At 40.1% G+C, this 19,920-nt stretch overlaps 1 protein-coding gene across 11 annotated transcripts in view; it reads right to left on the reverse strand.

Annotated features, from left to right (window-relative positions):
- TANC2 (tetratricopeptide repeat, ankyrin repeat and coiled-coil containing 2) overlaps positions 1–19,920 on the reverse strand; it is a 304,309-nt gene that overhangs the window by 14,983 nt on the left and 269,406 nt on the right. For all 11 annotated transcript variants that reach the window (XM_064495693.1, XM_064495689.1, XM_064495696.1 and 8 more), the window contains 8 exons: positions 17,922–18,044; positions 17,143–17,379; positions 13,841–14,026; positions 11,805–11,898; positions 5,400–5,533; positions 4,381–4,504; positions 501–676; positions 73–205 (listed from right to left, as the gene is read on the reverse strand). In XM_064495693.1, the coding sequence (XP_064351763.1) occupies positions 73–205; positions 501–676; positions 4,381–4,504; positions 5,400–5,533; positions 11,805–11,898; positions 13,841–14,026; positions 17,143–17,379; positions 17,922–18,044 (1,207 nt within the window). The remainder of the gene's footprint in view (positions 1–72; positions 206–500; positions 677–4,380; positions 4,505–5,399; positions 5,534–11,804; positions 11,899–13,840; positions 14,027–17,142; positions 17,380–17,921; positions 18,045–19,920) is intronic.

The following is a 19,920-nucleotide window of genomic DNA, read 5'->3' on the forward strand; positions in this document are numbered from 1 at the left end:
CAGGGCAGCCAGACCACTGGACCAGTCTGGCCTCCGGGCACAGATGGCCAACACCTTCTTCCTTTCTCCTACCTATCTTGGCTCCTTTCTTCAGAAGAGTGACAACAACAGAAGTGTTCCGGCACCCCACTGCCCTATCCAAAGGGCGCATTCCGCTGTAGTCAACATGCTCAATCATGGCCCCGTGATCCACCAGGAACTGGACCTAGGACATGGATCAAGCAGTGCAGTTAACACAGGTGTCACGGCTCAGCACTGCTGTACTCAGGGGTCTGGCTGCTGCCTGCCCTTTATTCAACTGCAGGTTTGAACCAGGCTGGGCAGCCATGGTATTCCAGGCCATATGTATATTTTTGGTCTTTAATGGTGTTTTGAATATCCCTGTCCTCTAGCAAGTATAGATCTGAGAACTTTTATCAGAAATCATCAACCCCAGATAACATTACGGATGGAGAACCTTCCCGATTCCTACCACCTGAGGCTTGGTTAAGGGCACTCACCACTTCAGCATCACCATAGAAAGCTGCCAGATCCAGGGGGGTGCGGCCGTTCTTGTCGGCATGGTCCGTGGCAGCGCCATTATCCACCAGAGAACGTACTACTGAGAGATGACCCTTCAAACAAGCCCAGCTGAGCGCCGTCAATCCTTCTTTGTCCATTAGAGCAATGGAGGCACCTACAAGAGCAAGGGTAGCACAGGGCTGAGGAAACATGAAAAACACAGAATTTCACAACAGGAGGGGAGCTGGTACTTAAGGTGAACACTCAGCCAAAGCACAGCTTTTGTTTCTGGTATGTGAGTTATCTTTGGATAAAACTGTTTAAAAAACTGACCCGACAAGCCGTTAGTAGAAAGAGAGTCCACCTCTTTTACTGGGTGTCCTTGGTTCTGCACAATCTATCCCCAAGCTTACTGTCTGTCCTTCAGTTTCATTACTCCCCTGTGAGAATCCTCTACTCTGGCCAAAACGGATGTATCCACTGTCTCTAAAATCTCCTGTAAGTATTTCTGTATACTCACTTCTGGTTATGTTGCCCCTGTGTGTGGAACATCCTTTCTTTCTCCACAAGTTGCTCCACTTTTACCCATTTTCTAGGAACCATCTCAAATCCTTGTCTCCAAGAAGATTCTCCTGTTCACCGTTCCCTCATCTTGAATCTGCTTAATGTATGTTACCTTATTCTGTTAGTAATCTTTTTTTTTTAATGTATCCCCCACTTATATGTAATAAATTCTCAACAAGTATTTTCTGAACTCAGCAAAAGTCTTCAATTCATAATAGTATAAATTCCTTGAGAGGGTCTCATAAAATAGCTCAGAACATGTTTACCATTGATGACAGTACCAGGCCACTTTCTCCCTCCCTAGAATGTGAGGGAAACGGTCTCATGGGAAGAGACTGAGCCCCGGCCACAAAGGGAATGAGGAGTTGAATTAGACTAGTCAGCCTTCAATAACCCCATCCTCACTCTTAGCCCCTTTTATATTCTGCGTATTCTTTCCTTCAGCATTTCTATTTTCATCTATAAAGAGCAAGCACATTTGACATAAAGTTTTGCAACTAGTCTAGAATTCAACATACTTTTGGTTCTCAGCCTAGACTGTAAGCTCTGGATGGCAAACAGCCTCTCATTCCCTTGCTAGTTTTGAGGAGTACCTGAGACAATTCTTTTCCCAAAGCTGGCATGTCATACTTACTGAGAAATTAGAGATCAACTTACTGCACACACAGCACACTTTCCAGGCTGCCTCCCCAGCTGGACAGGATTCAGATGTCAGGTCAAGCTTAGGCCCTGCCACGGCCAGGCTCTGGGACTACTCTGCAGTTATCTGGCCTATCACCTCTGTATCCCTAGAGGTCAGGTAACCAGACTTTGCGGCTTCCCATAAAAGGATGAAGGGCTGGAAGGAATCACACCTCTAACCCCGATGAGTGCCTTCTATGTCCTGGGTTATCTTTTCACAATGGTGTAGTTTGCAATGAAAACACTGACTCTCTAACATGGAATGGATTTGGATATTGGACAGACTCTAAGGAGTTTTTGCAGATGCAACATCCATAAATTCCCTGGACAGAGTCTCCAGTGGTGGAAAAATCAGGATAAGAAGGTTCTGGATGTATGTTACAGATAAACTGATTTTCCAAAGATCAGGAAAGCTGAAATTTAAGAAATTAAAAGGAGATTTATATGAATTCGTATGAATACACCCATATATTCAACTTACTTTGCAAATTCAATTTGTAATCTTCCTCTTCTCTCTTTTATTCCCCTTGTAGTTAATGGAATCACAGTTCTCCCAAACATCCATTTAAAAACTTCGGTGTATCTTCAACTCATCTTTCCTTATTTCCTACATGTAATCAATCTTTGTATCCAAAACCTTTTTTGCACTTGGCCTTTCTGTTCTATCTTAACAGCTACTGCACCTGGATTAACCATCACTCTCATCTCTTCTATGACAACGGCTACCTAATTAATCCCCTGGCCTACTACCATCCCTTCATCAACAACTACTAGTCCCACTACTGCCAGAGTGATTTTTTTTTTTAAAGCACAATTCTGACATCAATTCCCTTTTTAAAAATCTTGAAAGGCTTCCTCTTGCCCTCCCATAAGTCCATACTCTTTTAGTCTGTCCCTTTTCAATTTCTTTTTACATATGTTTCCAATGTTATTTCCCAGTAGTCCTCACGTTCATCCCTGGACAACTTGCACATTTTCCCAAACCTGTTGTGTATCGTTCCTCCTCTCTTACCTTTCATTTACATGATTTCCCCTCCCTGAATACAGAACATTTTTCTTATTCAAATTTCAAAGTCTGTCCTGTTCAAACTCAAACTCCTCTATTAGAGCACTTAGGAGCCTCTGCTCTTTAAGGCAGTTATTTAGCTTTGTTTTAGCCCTTCCTTGTCAGATTATGGACCTTTTAAAGACACAGATTATACTGTATTAATTAGAAAAGAATCACTCATAGTTCCTACCATAGTGTTTTGCAAATAATGCAGGCTAAATAAACATTTGTAGAATTTGTTGATTTAGTCAAAGTCTCTGATTTAAGTGTGAAAAAAAAAAAATGAAACAGTACAAAGAGCAGAATGTCTGCAGTGTAAGAACAAATGTCTGGAATCTGGGCCTGATGGCTTCTACTGGCATGCGGCAGACACTGTGCAGTCACCCAAAGCTTATCAGTGACTGAAGTCATCCTGCCTTTTCCAGTAGAGTCGAGCGGTTCTGGGACATTTACTCCAGCCATGTCTTATCCTGAGAATCTAGGTATATCCCCCTTGCTCCCCCTGCCCCTTCTTAGCAGAAGTAAGGGTAGATAGCATGAAACCAGCTTTGTTTGGTGGCTTGTACTGGGGAAGTAAGAACCACTTTGCACGCTGGGAGAACAGTTCTCTGACTCTGACCTAGTTTTGTGAGTCTGAGGAGACAAATCTTCTTTGGAGGAGAGTGCTAGAGATCCAATAAGTCTTTGACTGAGTTGTAGTTTGAAATCTTAGAAGAAATCTTGTTTTCTTCCTAACTCAATTACCCTTCAGCTGCTCCAGCCTGGGTATGATTCTCAGGAGGTTTGTTTCCTTGAAGAGTATGTGCTTGCAGAGATTAATTATAGATGATTAGATCCAGTTTACTAACAGGGGAGGCTAACTGGAATGTAGTCAAGGCTGGTCAGTCACACTACCTCCTGCTTCATATAAATGCTCAAGCTCCAGTAGGTGGCACTGTAGAGTCACCAGTGACTTGCGCTTTTCTACAACAGAGGTCCACCATCACTCACCACTGCTTCGCATAGGTGACTGAGGTCACAGCATTTTGAAGGAGCCTGAAATGCTTTTGATAGTTGACCACAATTTCCTTTAATTTTTTCCCATTCACCAGGAATAGGTGAATGTTGGTAAAAAAGGAATTTATTACAATAGGAGGATAATAATATCCGCATTCCTCAAATAGGGTCCCCACTGTCAACAATTGTTTCAACCTCTGTTTGCCTCCTTTGGATACAAGAAAAATATTAGTTGTGAAGGCTTAGGAAAGAATTGATAGTTAAAGCCAAAATATAATCCCTGGAAGATGAACATTTATTGGGTGTACATTAAAAATTCACACTTTGGAAATCACTGATTGAATTAAAGAGCTTAGAATGTATAAATTTGATTGGGATACCAAAAATCCCTCAAGCCATAAAGAAATAGAGAATGTCAAAATTAGAAGGGTCCTACTGTATATGAGGAGAGAGGAGATGGATTTTGTTTTTCTAACCAACTGGATTAATGATATCCATTCTCAACAGTCCTGGGACCCGTCAGTGGAAATCATGAGTTCCTTGGGTTATTCTGGGTACTGACTGCCCAGCTCTGGCATCCTAGAACTGACCTTGTGCAAGGAGAAAGTCCACAGTTCCTAGATGGCCTTCGGAAGCTGCCATCATCAGGGGAGTACGGCCCTGCTTGTCTGCCATGTTGACATCAGCTCCATGGGTGAGTAAAAGATCAACAATCTGCAAGTGCCGAGAAACAGGGTCCAATCAGCCAGGAAGAGCTGCCGAGCAGACACACGCACACCATCCCCGAACAGGCAAGTCACCTCTAATGTAACTTCCCACTGCAGGAACCCCCTCTGGTTCCTGCACAATCTAGTATAAGATTTGATCTCTGACTCTCTTAGGCACAGCCAAGTGAGAAGAACTCAACTCTAGATGTCTGACTCAGCCACTAAGTAAAAAAGAATCTAAGATAACAAAGGCCAAGATGTAGACTAAAAACCCCATAATGGAAGTGCCAACACCAGTTACTGCCTATGTCAGTGCCATTTTATTGACCTCTAGGGGTTGCAGCCTGCCTGCAGTGAATATTTATGACTGAACAGAATATGGTAAAGTGCCTCTGATAAGTCTGGCACTGTTGGGCTCTTAGAACTTTTTTTCCACTCAAATATTTTCAAAGATTATAACCAATATGCTTTCTTTTCCATCCTAAGTATATAAATGAGCATTTATCCAGATCCAAACATCTGGAAATCGCATAACTAGAATTTACATACACCACATTTTCTTTTTGCAAGTCTCAGACACCTGCACATACGTGGCTAGCAAGGATCAGCTGAGGTTTGAACCTTCCAGAGAACCTGTGGGTGCTGTGAAATATGAGAAGGAGGTCACTCCATGACCCAGTGGCTAGTCCTTCTGCACAATACAGATCTTCATGATGATTTTGAATGTTAGCTACTAGACATATTCTCAATTAACCAGAATATTAATAATGGAGGCCCAAGTCCTCAAAGCCAGTGAATGCTGGGTAACCCAAATTTTGTGATTTTTTTTTTTTTGTTCTCTGCTTCAGAAGTTCTTAAAACTCACCCCTGCCTGGGGGACTGGAAGTAGCTACCCTGCTTACCTGCCAGTGGCCCTGGCGAACAGTGCTGAACAGGGGCACTGCCCCTCGGCGATTTGGTTGGGCCACTGCTGCCCCTTGTTCCAAGAGCAGACGACACACCTCCAGTTTGCCCCTTCCGGCTGCAGCTGTCAGGGCTAGGGGCAGAGAGCACAGACTGAGGACAGGTGGCCTTGCTCTCTCTAGCCCTCTGTGTTAAACATGGCAGCAGATCTGTGTTTGATTAATGTAACTGCTACTCTACCTCTGAGAGTGACTTTGGCTACTTTTGCCATGTAGGAAATTTTCAAAGAAAAATAATGAATAAAACTACAAGTAAATGGGCTTACAACACATAGAGACAATTATAATAGCAAATTTATTGAAAAACCACCTTCGATCAAACTTACTTGGTTTCATTTTTCCTACCCAGACTGTCTTCTTTGCTTTTGACTTCTTTTCTGATAACTCTTCCTAGCTACAAACCTTTTCCTGGGCTATGCATGAGTGAGAAAGCAGAGAGAAGGGCCTTTGCAGAGTCAGGCCTTTCTGAGAGTTACGAGAAACCAACTCTGGCCAACCTCTACTCCTGGAACCTTAAACTCAGAGAACCAAAGTCAGAAATTGCAGTCTAAGAGCCTTAGGCCAGTTTTCATTCTTTTTCTTCATCAGCTGAGACAGAAGTTTCTACTACACGTGACACCATTTTTATATGAGAGAATTATTCACGGTAATAGTCTTAAAGATGAAAGAAGTGTGACAAAGTCTCCCTTCTTCTGAATACAGAAGAGTGGATTTACAGATAAAAATATCAGCTACAGTGAGTCTAAGGGACAGACACAGCAGGAAGAAACTTAAACATTCTTCTTTGTGTGCTATTGTCCATTGTTTAAGGTCTCTGATACAGTGGAGTGCTTATTTCATCCTCCGAGTATTATTTCAATAGCAGTAAGAGGAGTTTGTCGATATAATTTGTACTAAGTTCATATTTGAACAAATACATATTTGTCTCATTTAACATGGATCTCAAACGCGTAGGCTTAGTGTTTTAAACGGCTGAGGGTGTGGAAGATGATGAACATCATCACCAGATGGCAGGAGTTACACTTTTAAGAAAGAGGACAGAGAGCTTTTTCCCCACATAGACTTGAAAAATTGATGTGGTACTCGGGCCTTTATTATGGCCACCTACTCCAATGACAAATCAGAAGACGATAATATTTGGGAGGCGCAGATAATATTTCAGTTTGCAAATGTTGGTATGTAATCAAGGAAGCAACTGAAATTTAAATCAAATGGTCACTTGTGATTTTTTTTCATTTAAGTGCCAATTATGGCACTTTGTCTTTGGGCCTGGACAAATTTATCTACAACTGACTCATATGCAAAACCAAAACTACCTATAATTTCCACTAAGATAAACCTTCAAAGTAGTCTTTTCCTTCCTCAAGGATAAAAAGGGCTTATAAAGGAAAATGTGACAGTTTTAGAAGCTATATTCATTCTTTAACCAGATGTATTTATGCCTTGTCTTATGTGTATTTTCAGTTTTATTTTGGAATTTTTTTTGGGGGGAGGGGTAATCAGGATTTCTTTTCTTTTTCCTTCTTTCTTCTTCTCTTCCTTCCTTCCTTCCTTTCTCCCTCCCTCCCTTCCTCCCTTCTTCTTTTAATGGAGTAACTGGGGATTGAACCCAGGACCTCGTGCATGTTAGGCATGCACTCTATCACTGAGCTACACCCTCCACCTCTGGGACTCTTAACATAGGCATTTCTGTCTTGTTCCTCATAGAAGGGCAGAGGCTTCATCCTATCTGAGGTGAGGGTCACTTCCAACCCCTGAATGGATGAGTTACAGCTACTGATGGGTTTGATTATTTACATGACAAAGAAGTTTTGTCTCTTCTTCTTTAAATCAAAATGACCTTCCCTCTTTTCCAAGTTCATATTTCTAATAGCTCAGGAAAAAAACCCCACAAAACTTTAGTTCTTGAGTCAGAACATAAGAGTAGCTTAAGAACTTGACTGGCGATCATCACATTGCATACATTAAATTTACACAATGTTGTATGTCAATTACATCTCAGTAAAGCTGTGGGGGTGGGGAAGAACTTGACTGGGTTAGACACTCGTTAAGAACCATAAGAATCATCTTGTTAGTACATAAAACAAATGATTTGGAAAATTTCTAACTCTCATGTTCTGACTCCATTTAAAGCAGCTTCTAGGTGACAGGGCTGTGGCAAACCTCCCTTTCAATGTCTTGTGTCTGGCAGGGTGTGGAGGTGCAAATACATTCTTTTTCACAAAAGAATTTCCAGTCTGGAGAAAATACAGACAGTACTTCATAATCAAGCCTCTCATCAATGATCTAGGTCACAGAACACATTTGAGAATTCACAACCAGTGCCCACCCTGAAAGCTAAACTTACGCTGTCCACTCCAACCTGGAGTTGTGGTGCTCTGGCTGGCCCATTTCAAGCCGCTGGACAACACATTTACATGAGAGGGAATGTTCCATTCGGCCTTTTTCTTTGTTGTATCATCTCTGTTGCTTAGGTTATGATGTAATTTGGCAGGAATCTCCAGCTGATAGCTGGATATGGTCATTAACACAGCTGGCCAATTTCATCTCAGAACAACACAACTATGTAAAATTGGAACTGTACTTCTCAAAATCCAAGAGCAAGGAGTTGCTTTGGCTGGATTTTATATAGGTCTTATCAAAAACTGTTAAACTTTTTGAAAGAGAGAAGATTAAGGCAAAGCCAGTTCTGTAAAACAACAAGCTGATTCTTAGAGTGAATGTAGCAGTCTGGACCCAAATCTCTTCCTAAGAGACTGGTAACAGATTTTGTTCCCTAGCTCATTGGCATCTGATGAGATTATCCGACAGGAATGGTCCTTTTTCAAAGGGAAATGCAAAGAGTTTGAAGAGACAGACAGGATGTAGCTCAGAGTTGAGGAAACAGCCAAAGCCTGCTTGGATGGGATGATGAGACTAAACAGAATGCACAGAAAGCAAATGGTTCTTTTGTTGAGCTATTTTCAACCTTGAAAGAGTACAGCACAGATAGATCATGTAAGACCAATGGGATGGAGATGGTGGGGGAGACATAAACTGGTCACTGCTATCCAAAACAATATTAATTAGTTAAACGTTTATGGGCCTCTTTGTCAGACACTGTCTCTGCTCTTAAGGAACTCGGGGTTGAGTAAGGATAACAGACAAATAAACAAATCCATTACTATATAGTGTGACCAGCACAACAGAGATAAGTCCACAGGGGTTGTCTGGAGGTGGCTTGGAGGTAGAAGTGTCTGAGAAGGTCTCCAGGAAGAGATGACAATCTGAACCAGACACTGAAAGAGAAACAGGAGACTTACAGGCAAGGACAAGGGGGCAGCATTTGAGGCACAGGGAGAGCACGTATAAAGGCACCGAGGTACGAAATAGAATGTTTATCTATTTTGAGAAGATAGGCAATAGAGGATGCTACAGATCATTACTGGCCCTTTTATGCTACATTAAATAAGTCACTTAATGCTACAGGTGGTCACTGAAGGGTGGTAGCAGGAAAGTGACATGAACAGATGTGGCTTAGAGAGATCACTCTGGCTGAGATCTGGGAGATAAATCACAAAAGAGTGAGGCCAGAGAAGTGAAGATCAGCTAGGAGGCAGCTGCAATAACTTAGGCAAAAGATGACGAAGGAGTGAATTAGGGGTATCTTGTTTATTTTATGAACTCTCACTTCTTTTGGGCCATGGGATAGCCCAGGCCCTCCAGAGCTGCTAGAGTTGTTTAATGCTGGTTCTGGTCTGCAGCCGTAAGACAAAGGAGAGGAGGGACCGGTGAACAGTCTTGTCACCTTAATTGCTTTCTTTCTGTGTTGTTCTGTAAGAAGTCTGTGAAAACCCTGTGGGATGGGAGGGGGTCAGCCAGATGGTGAAAGCCAGATGTAGGAAGTCCCTCTCTGAAAGGATAAAGGGGCCATAAAAGGAGGACAAAGACAACCAGGATACTCTAGTGATTTGCTTTTAGAAAATCTGGTATATAAAAAATACATTGCAATTAATATTTCACTATATGCTAAGATAATGTTTCACTGATTCTAAGATGAACTTTTTTTCCCTCCACATTTTAACAACTCTGAAATCAAAATGCATCTTACAATTGACATGAAAATAAAGAACTTTTAGTTGAATAGGTAGTTTTTTTTTTTTTTTGGTAATGACATAGAATAATGGTTATGTAGTTTCTCATAGTTAGTAGTGTCTTGGATTCAATATAGTAAATGATACAGATTGTTGGAAATGTCATGACCACTGTATTTTCCTGTGGTAAAAATTATGTTATTTAGGGCAGGGTTGCAGAAGTGAGACCCCAACCAGCTGACTGTAGGTAATAGACCTTCATTCCCTATATGAGGGAAACATGTAAGATTCCGCTATTGGAAGAAATAACACAATTCAATAGGTCATTATAAATTTTAAATGATTATGTGCTATAAGTTTGAAAGAAACACGTATACTTAGTAAATTGATCACTATAGATAGAAAAGCAACTCAGAGACTATTTTATACAAGTGGTGAGTTGTAGGGACTTTTTTTTACATAGCAAAGACATTATTTCCCAGAAATTTTTCTGAAGTCAAATAACTTTTCATAGGTCTATAAATTATACTGCAAATGTATTTCATTCTAACTTATATTTAAATAACATGTTTATAATGCTGAAATTATTTCATTTAAATGTCAAATTAAATACAACACAATTCTGCTTACAAGCAAATTGACATGAAACTTTGATTTTTTTTTACAATCTTGAGAAATGTTACATATGTAAGAAAATTAATGTAACAAACTTTATTGCACACTTTAAAGCAGGAAATATTTCTAAAGTCCTGAGATCGTAAAGTTTTATTCTAACAAGACCTTTATAGCAAGAAAAGTAAGTCTTCCACTTAGTTCACACTCTTCTTGAACATTTGTGAGGAATTCTCTCAAGTACAGCACTAGCATGTGTTTGACAGTCATCATTATGATTGTTTGTCTTGTAATTTTATCCATTATCACCACTGGGTCGCGGCTCTTTTCGCCATCCCCAGTGGTCACATGTGCCCGGCAGCAATAGGAGATGCTGGGAGGTGTGGTGACCTTGTGCTGGGGAAGGCCAAGCTGATGGGCACGGTAAACCCACACGTTCCTCCTGCAGCTCCAGGTCTCAGCAGGCACACTCCAGGACTGCTGACGTCCCGGCCAGTCCCTTCCCCTCAGTCTGTCCTCTGGCTTCCCTCAGGGTGGGGCCCCAGAGACAGCAGCTGTTTCCAGCTGCACATTTTCCTTTAATCTGTCACAGGCTCTTAAGCTGCAGCTGCCTGGCATCTGCTCTCTTTGGCTCTTACAGAGGGAGGGATTGTTCGAGAAGCAAATTCCTAAGCTTTGGACCATTCTACATGATGTTGAAGAAGCCATGAAAACCTATGTAAGGTTTTTGCCATGTGTGGAAACATCCCAATTCAACAGGTAATTATAAACTTTAAATGGATTCAAGTGTCTTCTCTTATTTTTAATAACATTCTGACCCTAGCCAAAGCATATCCCCTTCTTATTCAGTAAAATATTCTCCCTAAATTGTCCATCTCGAAACATGTCTACTTCTCCTGGCAAGTATGACACATATCTGTGGTGACTCTACAGTTTTCATTGCCCTGGTTTCATAAAAACACATAAAAAGTTATTAATGTTTCTCCAGATGTTCCAGTTTAGATTTGGGGGAAAGACAACAATCATTTCCTGCAAAGGCCACAAGGAAGAGGCTTCTGCTTGTGTAGTAAGTACCAGGCAACATGGAAATAGCTTTGCTACAGACCAAGAGGGACTGCACAGGGCTCTGCCCTACAGGGGCTACTTCATTTTGCATCCTCATAGCAAGTGTACTCAGAACATACCAGCTTAACCATGTCACATACCGCCCTGCCATGGTAACACTTGGTTAATTAAGCCAGAGGTGTCGATAAAAATTTAACCTCTTGGTGTACAACTACAGGGGAAATATTTATTCCTAACTGCTACAAGAATCACATTGAAAAAAAAAATACAGAAAATCCACAACTATTTTCTGCTCTGGCTTGGCACATTGGAAGGAAACTCTCAGCCTTTTAAAAATATTTGGAAACAAGATGGGGGGAAATTTTTGTTTGAAATACTCTGGTGCTAATGGCATGGAGCATCCAAAGGGAAAGAGGACTAAAAGAAGGAAACTGCTTGACTTTTTACTTTGGCTGAATCGGTCTCCAACACAAAAGCCGTAAGACAGAGACTGCCAAAGGTCTGCCAGAAGGAAAATCAGGGTGTGAGATGCAGAGTATATCCCCACACAAACAACACATTCACGAGACAAGAGAGTGATGGCCACGAGAGATACCTGTCTCTCCCCAGAGACTGTCAAAGCTGTTGATCTGTGCTCGCTCCACTTCCTCTTCATCTTTTTCTGGAAGATCAAGTAGGTAGGAGACAATCTGAAACAAAAAGTTGTGTCAGCTCAAACTTCAGGTGGAAAACTCTAATACTGACATTAGCCTGTGAGGTTTGGAAGATACTCGGATAATTCAAGGGTCATGAAATCTCTTGCACAAAAAGAAGTCAGAACTGACTGTCTTAGCAAAGAAACCCAAAGCTTCTGTGATGAGCATTTGTTCTACTAGGTACAGTTTACAAGTTTCTCTTAAACACAATTGACTTACACAGCATGTGGTTTTTAAAAATTACATACTTATCACAGTCAAGTTAAAGAAGCAATGAATCCCTCATCTTCCCAGGAAAAATACCAAGAAATAAACAGAAAATAAATATGGAGAAAACTGAGGGCCTGTACTTTTTCACAGGAAAGCTGTTATCTTCTTGTTTCCTCTCCGAATTATAAGGACTGCTTTTGAGGATATTACAGGGAGAATGGCTGCTAACAAAAAAGGAAAGTGACAGCTCTGTTTCCAGGAATTTGACTGTAAAAAGAGCTGCAAAACCTCCCACAGATAATAAAAATTCCAGTTTTACTTAATATTCCTTTGGTTATGTATCAGGTCAGTTGGCAGGGTAGCTGTGTCACTGAAGCATCCCATGCAGTGGTGAGCGAACATATACTGGCCCATGAAAGCTGATCATTAAATTTTCAGAAGTTTGCAAGCCAGTTGTTAAACAAAGATATTTATTAAAAATTAACAATTAAATAAATCATACTAAAAAAGTTAAAATATCAAATCTCATAACTCCTTCATTATTTAACCACATTTTACTATTATCTACACTCTTAAGGTTATTTATATTTATTGTGTCTGTATGGTGGAAATTTTAAATAATTACGTGCTCTTGTGCATCTCTCTGAAACTGTGTGTTCGGTGATGTCACACTGGTAGCTTGAAATCAGTCATGGTGGGAGTATTTATACCCTGGAAACTGGCAAACTTTACAAATCAGAATTTGATTTAGTGGTAAAGCTAAGAGGTTCCAGTTTAATGAACATAAACTGTACGAGGGTGAGAAATAGTTTATCAGTAGATTGCATATCAGATTTAATGACAACGAAATTATTGGGAAAAGAGTTATTAGCAAATTGGGGCACAACTTCATTTATCAAATTATGGCTGAGTTGTAACCACAGGTTGGGTACAGATATAAATTTAGCAAAAATCAACAAAAGCATTCAATTAAGAGCACTGCATATTTCATTATTATTTGTAAACCATGTGCTATGTTTTTATACCTATAAAATTTATAACAAATCTAAGTACGTATATATACACACACACACTCTCTTGCTCCATTCCTCCACTCTCCCCTCCCCAGAGCTGGTTATTAAACATTTTCTAGCACACTACCAATTCCACATATTTTGTCATTATATTAATTACTTTCATTAACAAATAAATTAGCAAAAATACCACTTATATAGAGTTTAATAGTTTACAAAGCACCTTTCATATCAGCCTTGTAAAAAAGAATTTTTTAGTCTCACTTTGCTGGTGGGAGACTAAGATTCTAAGAGATTAAGCAAATTGCCCACGGTCTAGAGCTAATGAGTAGGAAAGCTGGGACTCAAACCTGGTCCTTCTGAGATTCCAAATGTTGTGCCCTTCCCATTCCACACCGCCCACCTATGTGAACACAAGTCAATAAATCATCCCTCTGAACCTAGTGTCACAGTCTGTTAAACAGGGCTGGAAAGATGGGGAGGAATCAGTGTAGACAATTTCCAAGGTCCTTTCCAACTCTTATGCTCTATAATTCCATAATTCTGGATACCTTGGCACCTCCTTATTCCTCAGAGCAGTGACCAAAAAGCTAATTCACATTAATTAGGCTGGCAATTTTGTAATAATGCAACCCCTTTTTTCAGGTTTCCTAGGTCCCTCAATACATAGCTTGAACCTCCCCGCCCCCAGACCTCATCACCTGCTTTCTTACCTCGGTGTAACCCATGCTGGCTGCAGCGATGAGGGCCTGCTGGATGGCGTGGCTCTTCTTAAACACTCCTTGCTGCTGGCCCGCCATTGTCCAATCACACTGAATTAAAAACTTGACAACTTCCAGGTGACCTCGGAGTGCAGCATGCACTAAAGCACACTGCCCATTCTTATCCAAGTGATCTACCTAGGGGAGGCGACAGAGAGATCCGTGTGAAAAAGCTCTGCGGCTGCACTCCCCGTCTGGTCACACCAGCCACTGCACATGTCTGGACGACTAACAGTCATCCTTTCCTATTCCTACTTCCATTCCTTTCTTATTCCGATTCCTTTTCCTCTAAGAAAACTTAGAGGATACTTTCCTACTCAGGCTAGATCTTCAACGAGCTACAACTCTGGTAGATGCCCTTCTGGGGAGAATCTGTTTGCATAATGTCAGGCTTTTGTTTTCACATCAAGAGAAACAAAAAAGCAAAACTCCCAGCTCCAATTTTTTTCCTGAGGAACATTCTCCTTTGTCCTCAATTAGACCCAAATTTGAAAGACTCTGTAAGCTCTGTTGGCACAAAAACACTGTCTTTGAAATCATGAAGGAGAAGAAAAACATTCTGAAGTTCAAATTTTTCGGTCTCCTAAAGAAGCAAAATATCTCATATCATGAATCACACATTCGACCACTAAGCTTTGGCAACAGCCACTTCTCTCCTCCAACGGGAAGACAGAATCTCAAAGATCTGGCCAAAATGGCTAGAGGTACTTGGAACTTAATGCTAGACTAAGTTCCAACAGTAGTTTTTACAGTTGCAGTGTTGGTTACAAGTTTAGTCTGAAAGAAGAGCCTGATTCAGATCAATCTAGTAGAAGGTACCCAGACACAAATCTTAATAGATGAACAGCCTTTTCTGGCAGGTGGGCAGGTTATCTTCCAGTGGTAGGTAGAGCACGTATAACCTAAGTTCTGTATGTATCTGGTTCTCTCCAGCTTTAGTTTCACCTAGTCATCCACATAATAAATGGTCACTGAATGCCTACTAAAGGTACCACATAGGATACAAAGGTGGTAAGACAGAAAAGTATAGATTCCCTTCTCAAAGTTTTGAACAAGATAGGGGAGATGAGACCAATAAGACAAAAACCTGTCCAACAAAGGTGTAATATAATAAATGTCATAAGGTGGAAGAGGGTATACAGCTCAAGTGGTAGAGCGCATGCTTAACATGCACGAGGTCCTGGGTTCAATCCCCAGTAAGTACCTCTTCTAAAAACAAACAAACAAACAAACAAACTTAATTACCTCCTCCTTGCAAAAAACAAAACAAAACAACAATTAAAAAACACAAACAAAAAATCCTAAAAAAAAAAAAGTCATAAGGAAAGTAAAAGTGCAATAACATTTCAGAGCATTCCCAGCCAGACTCAGGAACAGGAACATTCAATTCAGTTATTCAACAAAATAACTGGCTAAGTTCTTAAGTGGCTTAGAGGGGTGAGAAATGAGAAAAAGTGACTTTATTTGGTGACTGGCAGTTGTTAGTGACTTGAGGGAGTAGCTTCAGGTGAACACCAAGAGGCTGGGATGTCGTTTTTCCTTTTTCCTTTTTTTTAAAGGATATTATTTATTAGGCATTGCATGAGATTAAAAGAGACTTCATCTCTTTTTAAAAAGGTTCTATCATTTTCAGTTATCACAATGCCCCTCTCAATCCTTTTTCTAGAAGAAAAAAGTGAGACTGAGAGAGGTCAAATGGCTTGTCCATGCCCTCACAGAAAGCAAGTGTGAATGCAGGTTTTGACCACGCTGTGCTTAATTCCAAAGCTGATGGTTTTAATGACTTGCCCCCTCTTTCTCTCATGGAAGCCAGACTACAAGTGCTTAAGGAGTAGTGAGGAAGCAGTGGTAGCAAGTAGAGATGGCTCTTAGGACAGGCTTGGTGGACATGGAAGGGAAGAGACGAACGGTGGCTTCTGCTTAGGAGAAGAGAGGGAAGTTTCTCTTTGGGGTTAGGGAAGACATTCATAGGTTTGTGGGAACTGAGAAGAAAGGTAGTATGAATTTAGAAAAAGAATGAAATGATGTGAGAGAATGAACAACGTACTCTGATAAAAAATATAGGCGGAGGCAACTGCTTTGGAAAAGAAAGTAAAAAATTCCTTCTCTGTGGCGGAAGTAAAGGTGAGTGCAGGCAAGGATTAATAGTTTTGAGACAGAGGCACACTGAGATAAACTCAATCTTGGTAATTGTAGGAGGGCAAGAGTTTGATAGGGTCTTGAGAAGATCATGAATGATTTACATATCCGCTCTGGGGAAAACAAGAGATGAAAAAAATGATAGCTGAGCAATAGGAAAGACCCAGCTGAGATTAGAATATGAATTTACAGTGATAATAACAAGGCCCAGTTACCACTGTTTCTAGGGTGTTCATTCAAATTACTAGAACATTATAGGTGGATCATCCCTGTGTCACAGTTAAAATCTAAGGCTGTAGGATTTCACTGAGAATCCCAGGTCCCAGTTCCCAGTGGAGTCTTAGGAGTCTGAGTTCTTCCCAAGTATGAACACTGGACGCCTCAGAACAAGGTCATACATACTACTTTTATTTCACTGCAAAACCACCAAAATGCTCAGTGTGTTTTCAGGATGTAAACAAAACGCTACTGGGCTACAATTTTCCCCAGAGGTCTACATTTTTGAGACCTGTATTTTTCTTTTCACCAATATTTTGAAATTGAGTTATTTCATACCAGTGGCTCTTGAGATATGATAAAGCAAAAATATTTTTTAAGGAATGTTTTGAGAGAATTAAAATACACTAACAGAAATGATCTGAGCACCTCTGGTCAGTATGAGTATAGAGAGAATCACCTTCTCCCCATGCCGCTACAGGGATGGTCTTCAAGGACTGAAGAGGGAACCTCTCTCCGTTCTTATGTCCATGGCTAACAGGAAAGGCTTAGAGTCTGCAGGCGCCATTCGCTCCCCCACTTCTCTTTCCTCACTCTGAGCTCAATAGAGAATTTCTTGGTTATTACGTGAGGACTTTTTATGGCTGCTAATAAATACCAATTTCCTAAGTGTCTCTCAAAAGTTTCAGAACTGTGTCCAGATGCAGTGTGGAACTGGCCATGCGAGTGGGCAAACAGTAGGATGTAATCAGAGCTACTTCTCCCTTTAATCTGCTCCCTAATAGGGTCTGATGTACTCTACCTAGACTCCTGAGGTAACACAGGGGATCAGGACTACAGCAGGAAGAAAGAAAAAGGGAAGGAAAAAAAAAAAAGCAGCAGAGCCGGAGGGCCGTTACCTTGGCCCGTTTCTTGCACAGCAGCACAACGATGCTCAGGAAGCCTGCTGCTGCGGCATAGCCCAGAGGAGTCAGGCCGCTTTCAGAGGAGGCATCCACGTTGGCCCCAAACTCTAGCAGCAGGGCCACCATTTCTGTGTAACCAAGATGAGACTGGACACAAAGAATTGGAGCATTATTTAAAACCTCTGTCCGGTAATTAATGTTGGCACCTCCCAAAATCAGCAGTCGGCTGACCTAGAAATAAGCAAATAAACAAAAATAACATTCACACAAATTATCAGTCACATTCTGTTAGCCATCTTTTATTAAGTCATCTGGGACTCCACAATAGTGCCCAGTAGCATTTAGTAACTGCTTTATTTTATAAACTTTATTTGCTCCTGTTTCAATACCTTGCCTTTGAAAAGGGATGTGAAATGTCCCCTTTATGTAAACTGTTCAGTAATTAGAGCAAACACCACCCACACTTTAGTGTCGGTCAGAAAAGCTCCCATCGAAACAAAGGCGACCTGATTGATACACTCCTTCGAAGCAGCAGGACTGATTCTATGAATCAGAGTCGGCTTAGAGAAGGTAGAAGGTCGACACGTTTGGTCTTCAATTCACAGAATAAAATATAACAATTGAAAATATATTAAATTATCAATAAAAGGCTAATAAATAGGAGATAGTATAAGACAAGTCAAAGATCAACTAAATAGCTACTTAAAATGTCTTCCTAATTTTATTTTCTCATGGTTAATTCTTTAATCAGTCTATAATTTATATGTATTTACTTTTATATTTGGAGTGTAGAGGTTTCGTAAAGATGCCAATGCCATGGAAAGACCTTCTGTGCTATAGGAGATCCAGAGACCTTGGAGGATGGAAGATGACACGCCAACTTTTTTACTCAAACCCTGAAAAAGAAATACAGAGACAGTTAAATTACTAGCTCAGCTAAAAAGTACCATCAGTAGTAAGTTAGGGGCCTCTAGGTTTGTGGTACCAACAAATGAGAATAGAGTCTCGCTCTAACAACATCCATGCAAAACAAAGTTCATCTACTGATGTGGACGTGGACCAGTCCCGCAGGAACAAGCTAACGTAAATTGTCTCTACCTTGGCAGTCTGTGGCAACAAATCTACTTAATACCTATCTTTTCTATGTCTGGATGTACTTTTCTCCCCCGTATCTTTTCTATTAGGCTTACTGAATCAATCTAGTACCGTGTTGTTTAGACTTCATATGTTTGGGTTTTTTTGGTATTTTTTTTCTTGTAGTTGATTTCTAGTTTCATACCACTGTGGTCAGAAAGGATGCCTGATATAATTTCAATCTTCTTAAATTTATTGAGAATTGTTTGTGGCCTAGATCTACTCTAGAGAATGTTCCATGTGCACTTGAAAAAGTGTGTATTCTGCTGTTTTGGGATGAAATATTCTACATATATCTACTAATTCCATCTGGTCTGATTGTCATTTAAGCCTAGTGTTTTCTTACTGATTTTCTGCCTGGATGATCTGTCCATTGATGTAAGTGGGGTATTAAATCCCCTACTATTATTGTATTACTGTCAATTTCTCTCTTTATGTTTGTTAAAATTTGCTTTTTGTATTTAGATGCTACTATATTGGATGCATATATATTTACAATTGTTACATCAACTTGTTGGATTGATCTCTCTATCATTATCTAATGTCCTTCTTTGTTATAGTCTCTGTTCTAAAGTCTGATACAAGTATTGCTACCCCAGCTTTCTTTTGTTTCTCTTTGTGTGTAATACCTTTTTCTATCCTCTTACTTTCAGTCTGTGTGTATCTTTGATTTGAAGTAAGTTTCTTATAGGCAGCATATATATACATAGGTCCTGTTTTTTTTTTAATCCATTCAGATATCCTATGTCTTTCAATTGAAGTATTTAGTCCACTTACATTTAAAGTAATTACTGACATGTATGTACTTACTGCCATTTTGTCAATTATATTCTGGTTGTTTTTGTGGTTCTTTTTACTTCCCCCTTTAATGTTGATCATATCACATTTTACATCTTTTTGTTTTGTGTATCCCTTAACTACTTATTGTGGGTACAGATGATTTTTACTACTTTTGTCTTTTAACGTCCCTACCAGCTAAATGGTTGATCTATTGCCTCCACTGAATGTTTGCCTTTACCAGTGAGATTTTTTCCTTTCATAATTTTTACATTTTTTAGTTGTGGCCTTTTCTTTCCCATATAGAGAAGTCCCTTTAACATTTCTTAGAAAGCCAGTTTAGTGGAGCTGAACTCTTAGCTTTTGCTTATCTGTAAAACTCTTTATCTCTCTTTCAATTCTGAATGATAACTTTGCCAGATAGAGTATTCTTGATTGTAGGTTTTTTCCTTTCATCACTTTGAATATATTATGCCACTCCTTTTTGGTCTGCAAAGTTTCTGCTGAAAATTCAGCTGTTGGTCTTATGGAAGTCCTTGTATGTAATAAGTTGGTTTTCTCTTGCTACTTTTTAAGATTCTCTCGTTAATCTTTAATTTTTGCCAATTTTAACTATGAGTCTCGGTATGGACCTCTTTTAGTTCATCTTGTCTGGGACTCTCTGGGCTTCATGGACCTGGATGTCTACTTACTTCCCCAGGTTAGGGAAATTTTCAGCTATTACTTCTTCAAATAAGTTCTCTGTCCCTTTCTCTCTTCTCCTTCTTAGACCTCTATAACACAAATGTTGGTATGCTTGGTGTTGTCTCAGAGGTTTCTTTATTTATTTACTTTTATTGAAGTATAGTCAGTTTACAATGT

The sequence above is a fragment of the Camelus dromedarius genome, chromosome 16, assembly GCF_036321535.1.
Source record: "Camelus dromedarius isolate mCamDro1 chromosome 16, mCamDro1.pat, whole genome shotgun sequence".
Classification (NCBI taxonomy): Eukaryota; Metazoa; Chordata; class Mammalia; order Artiodactyla; family Camelidae; genus Camelus; species Camelus dromedarius.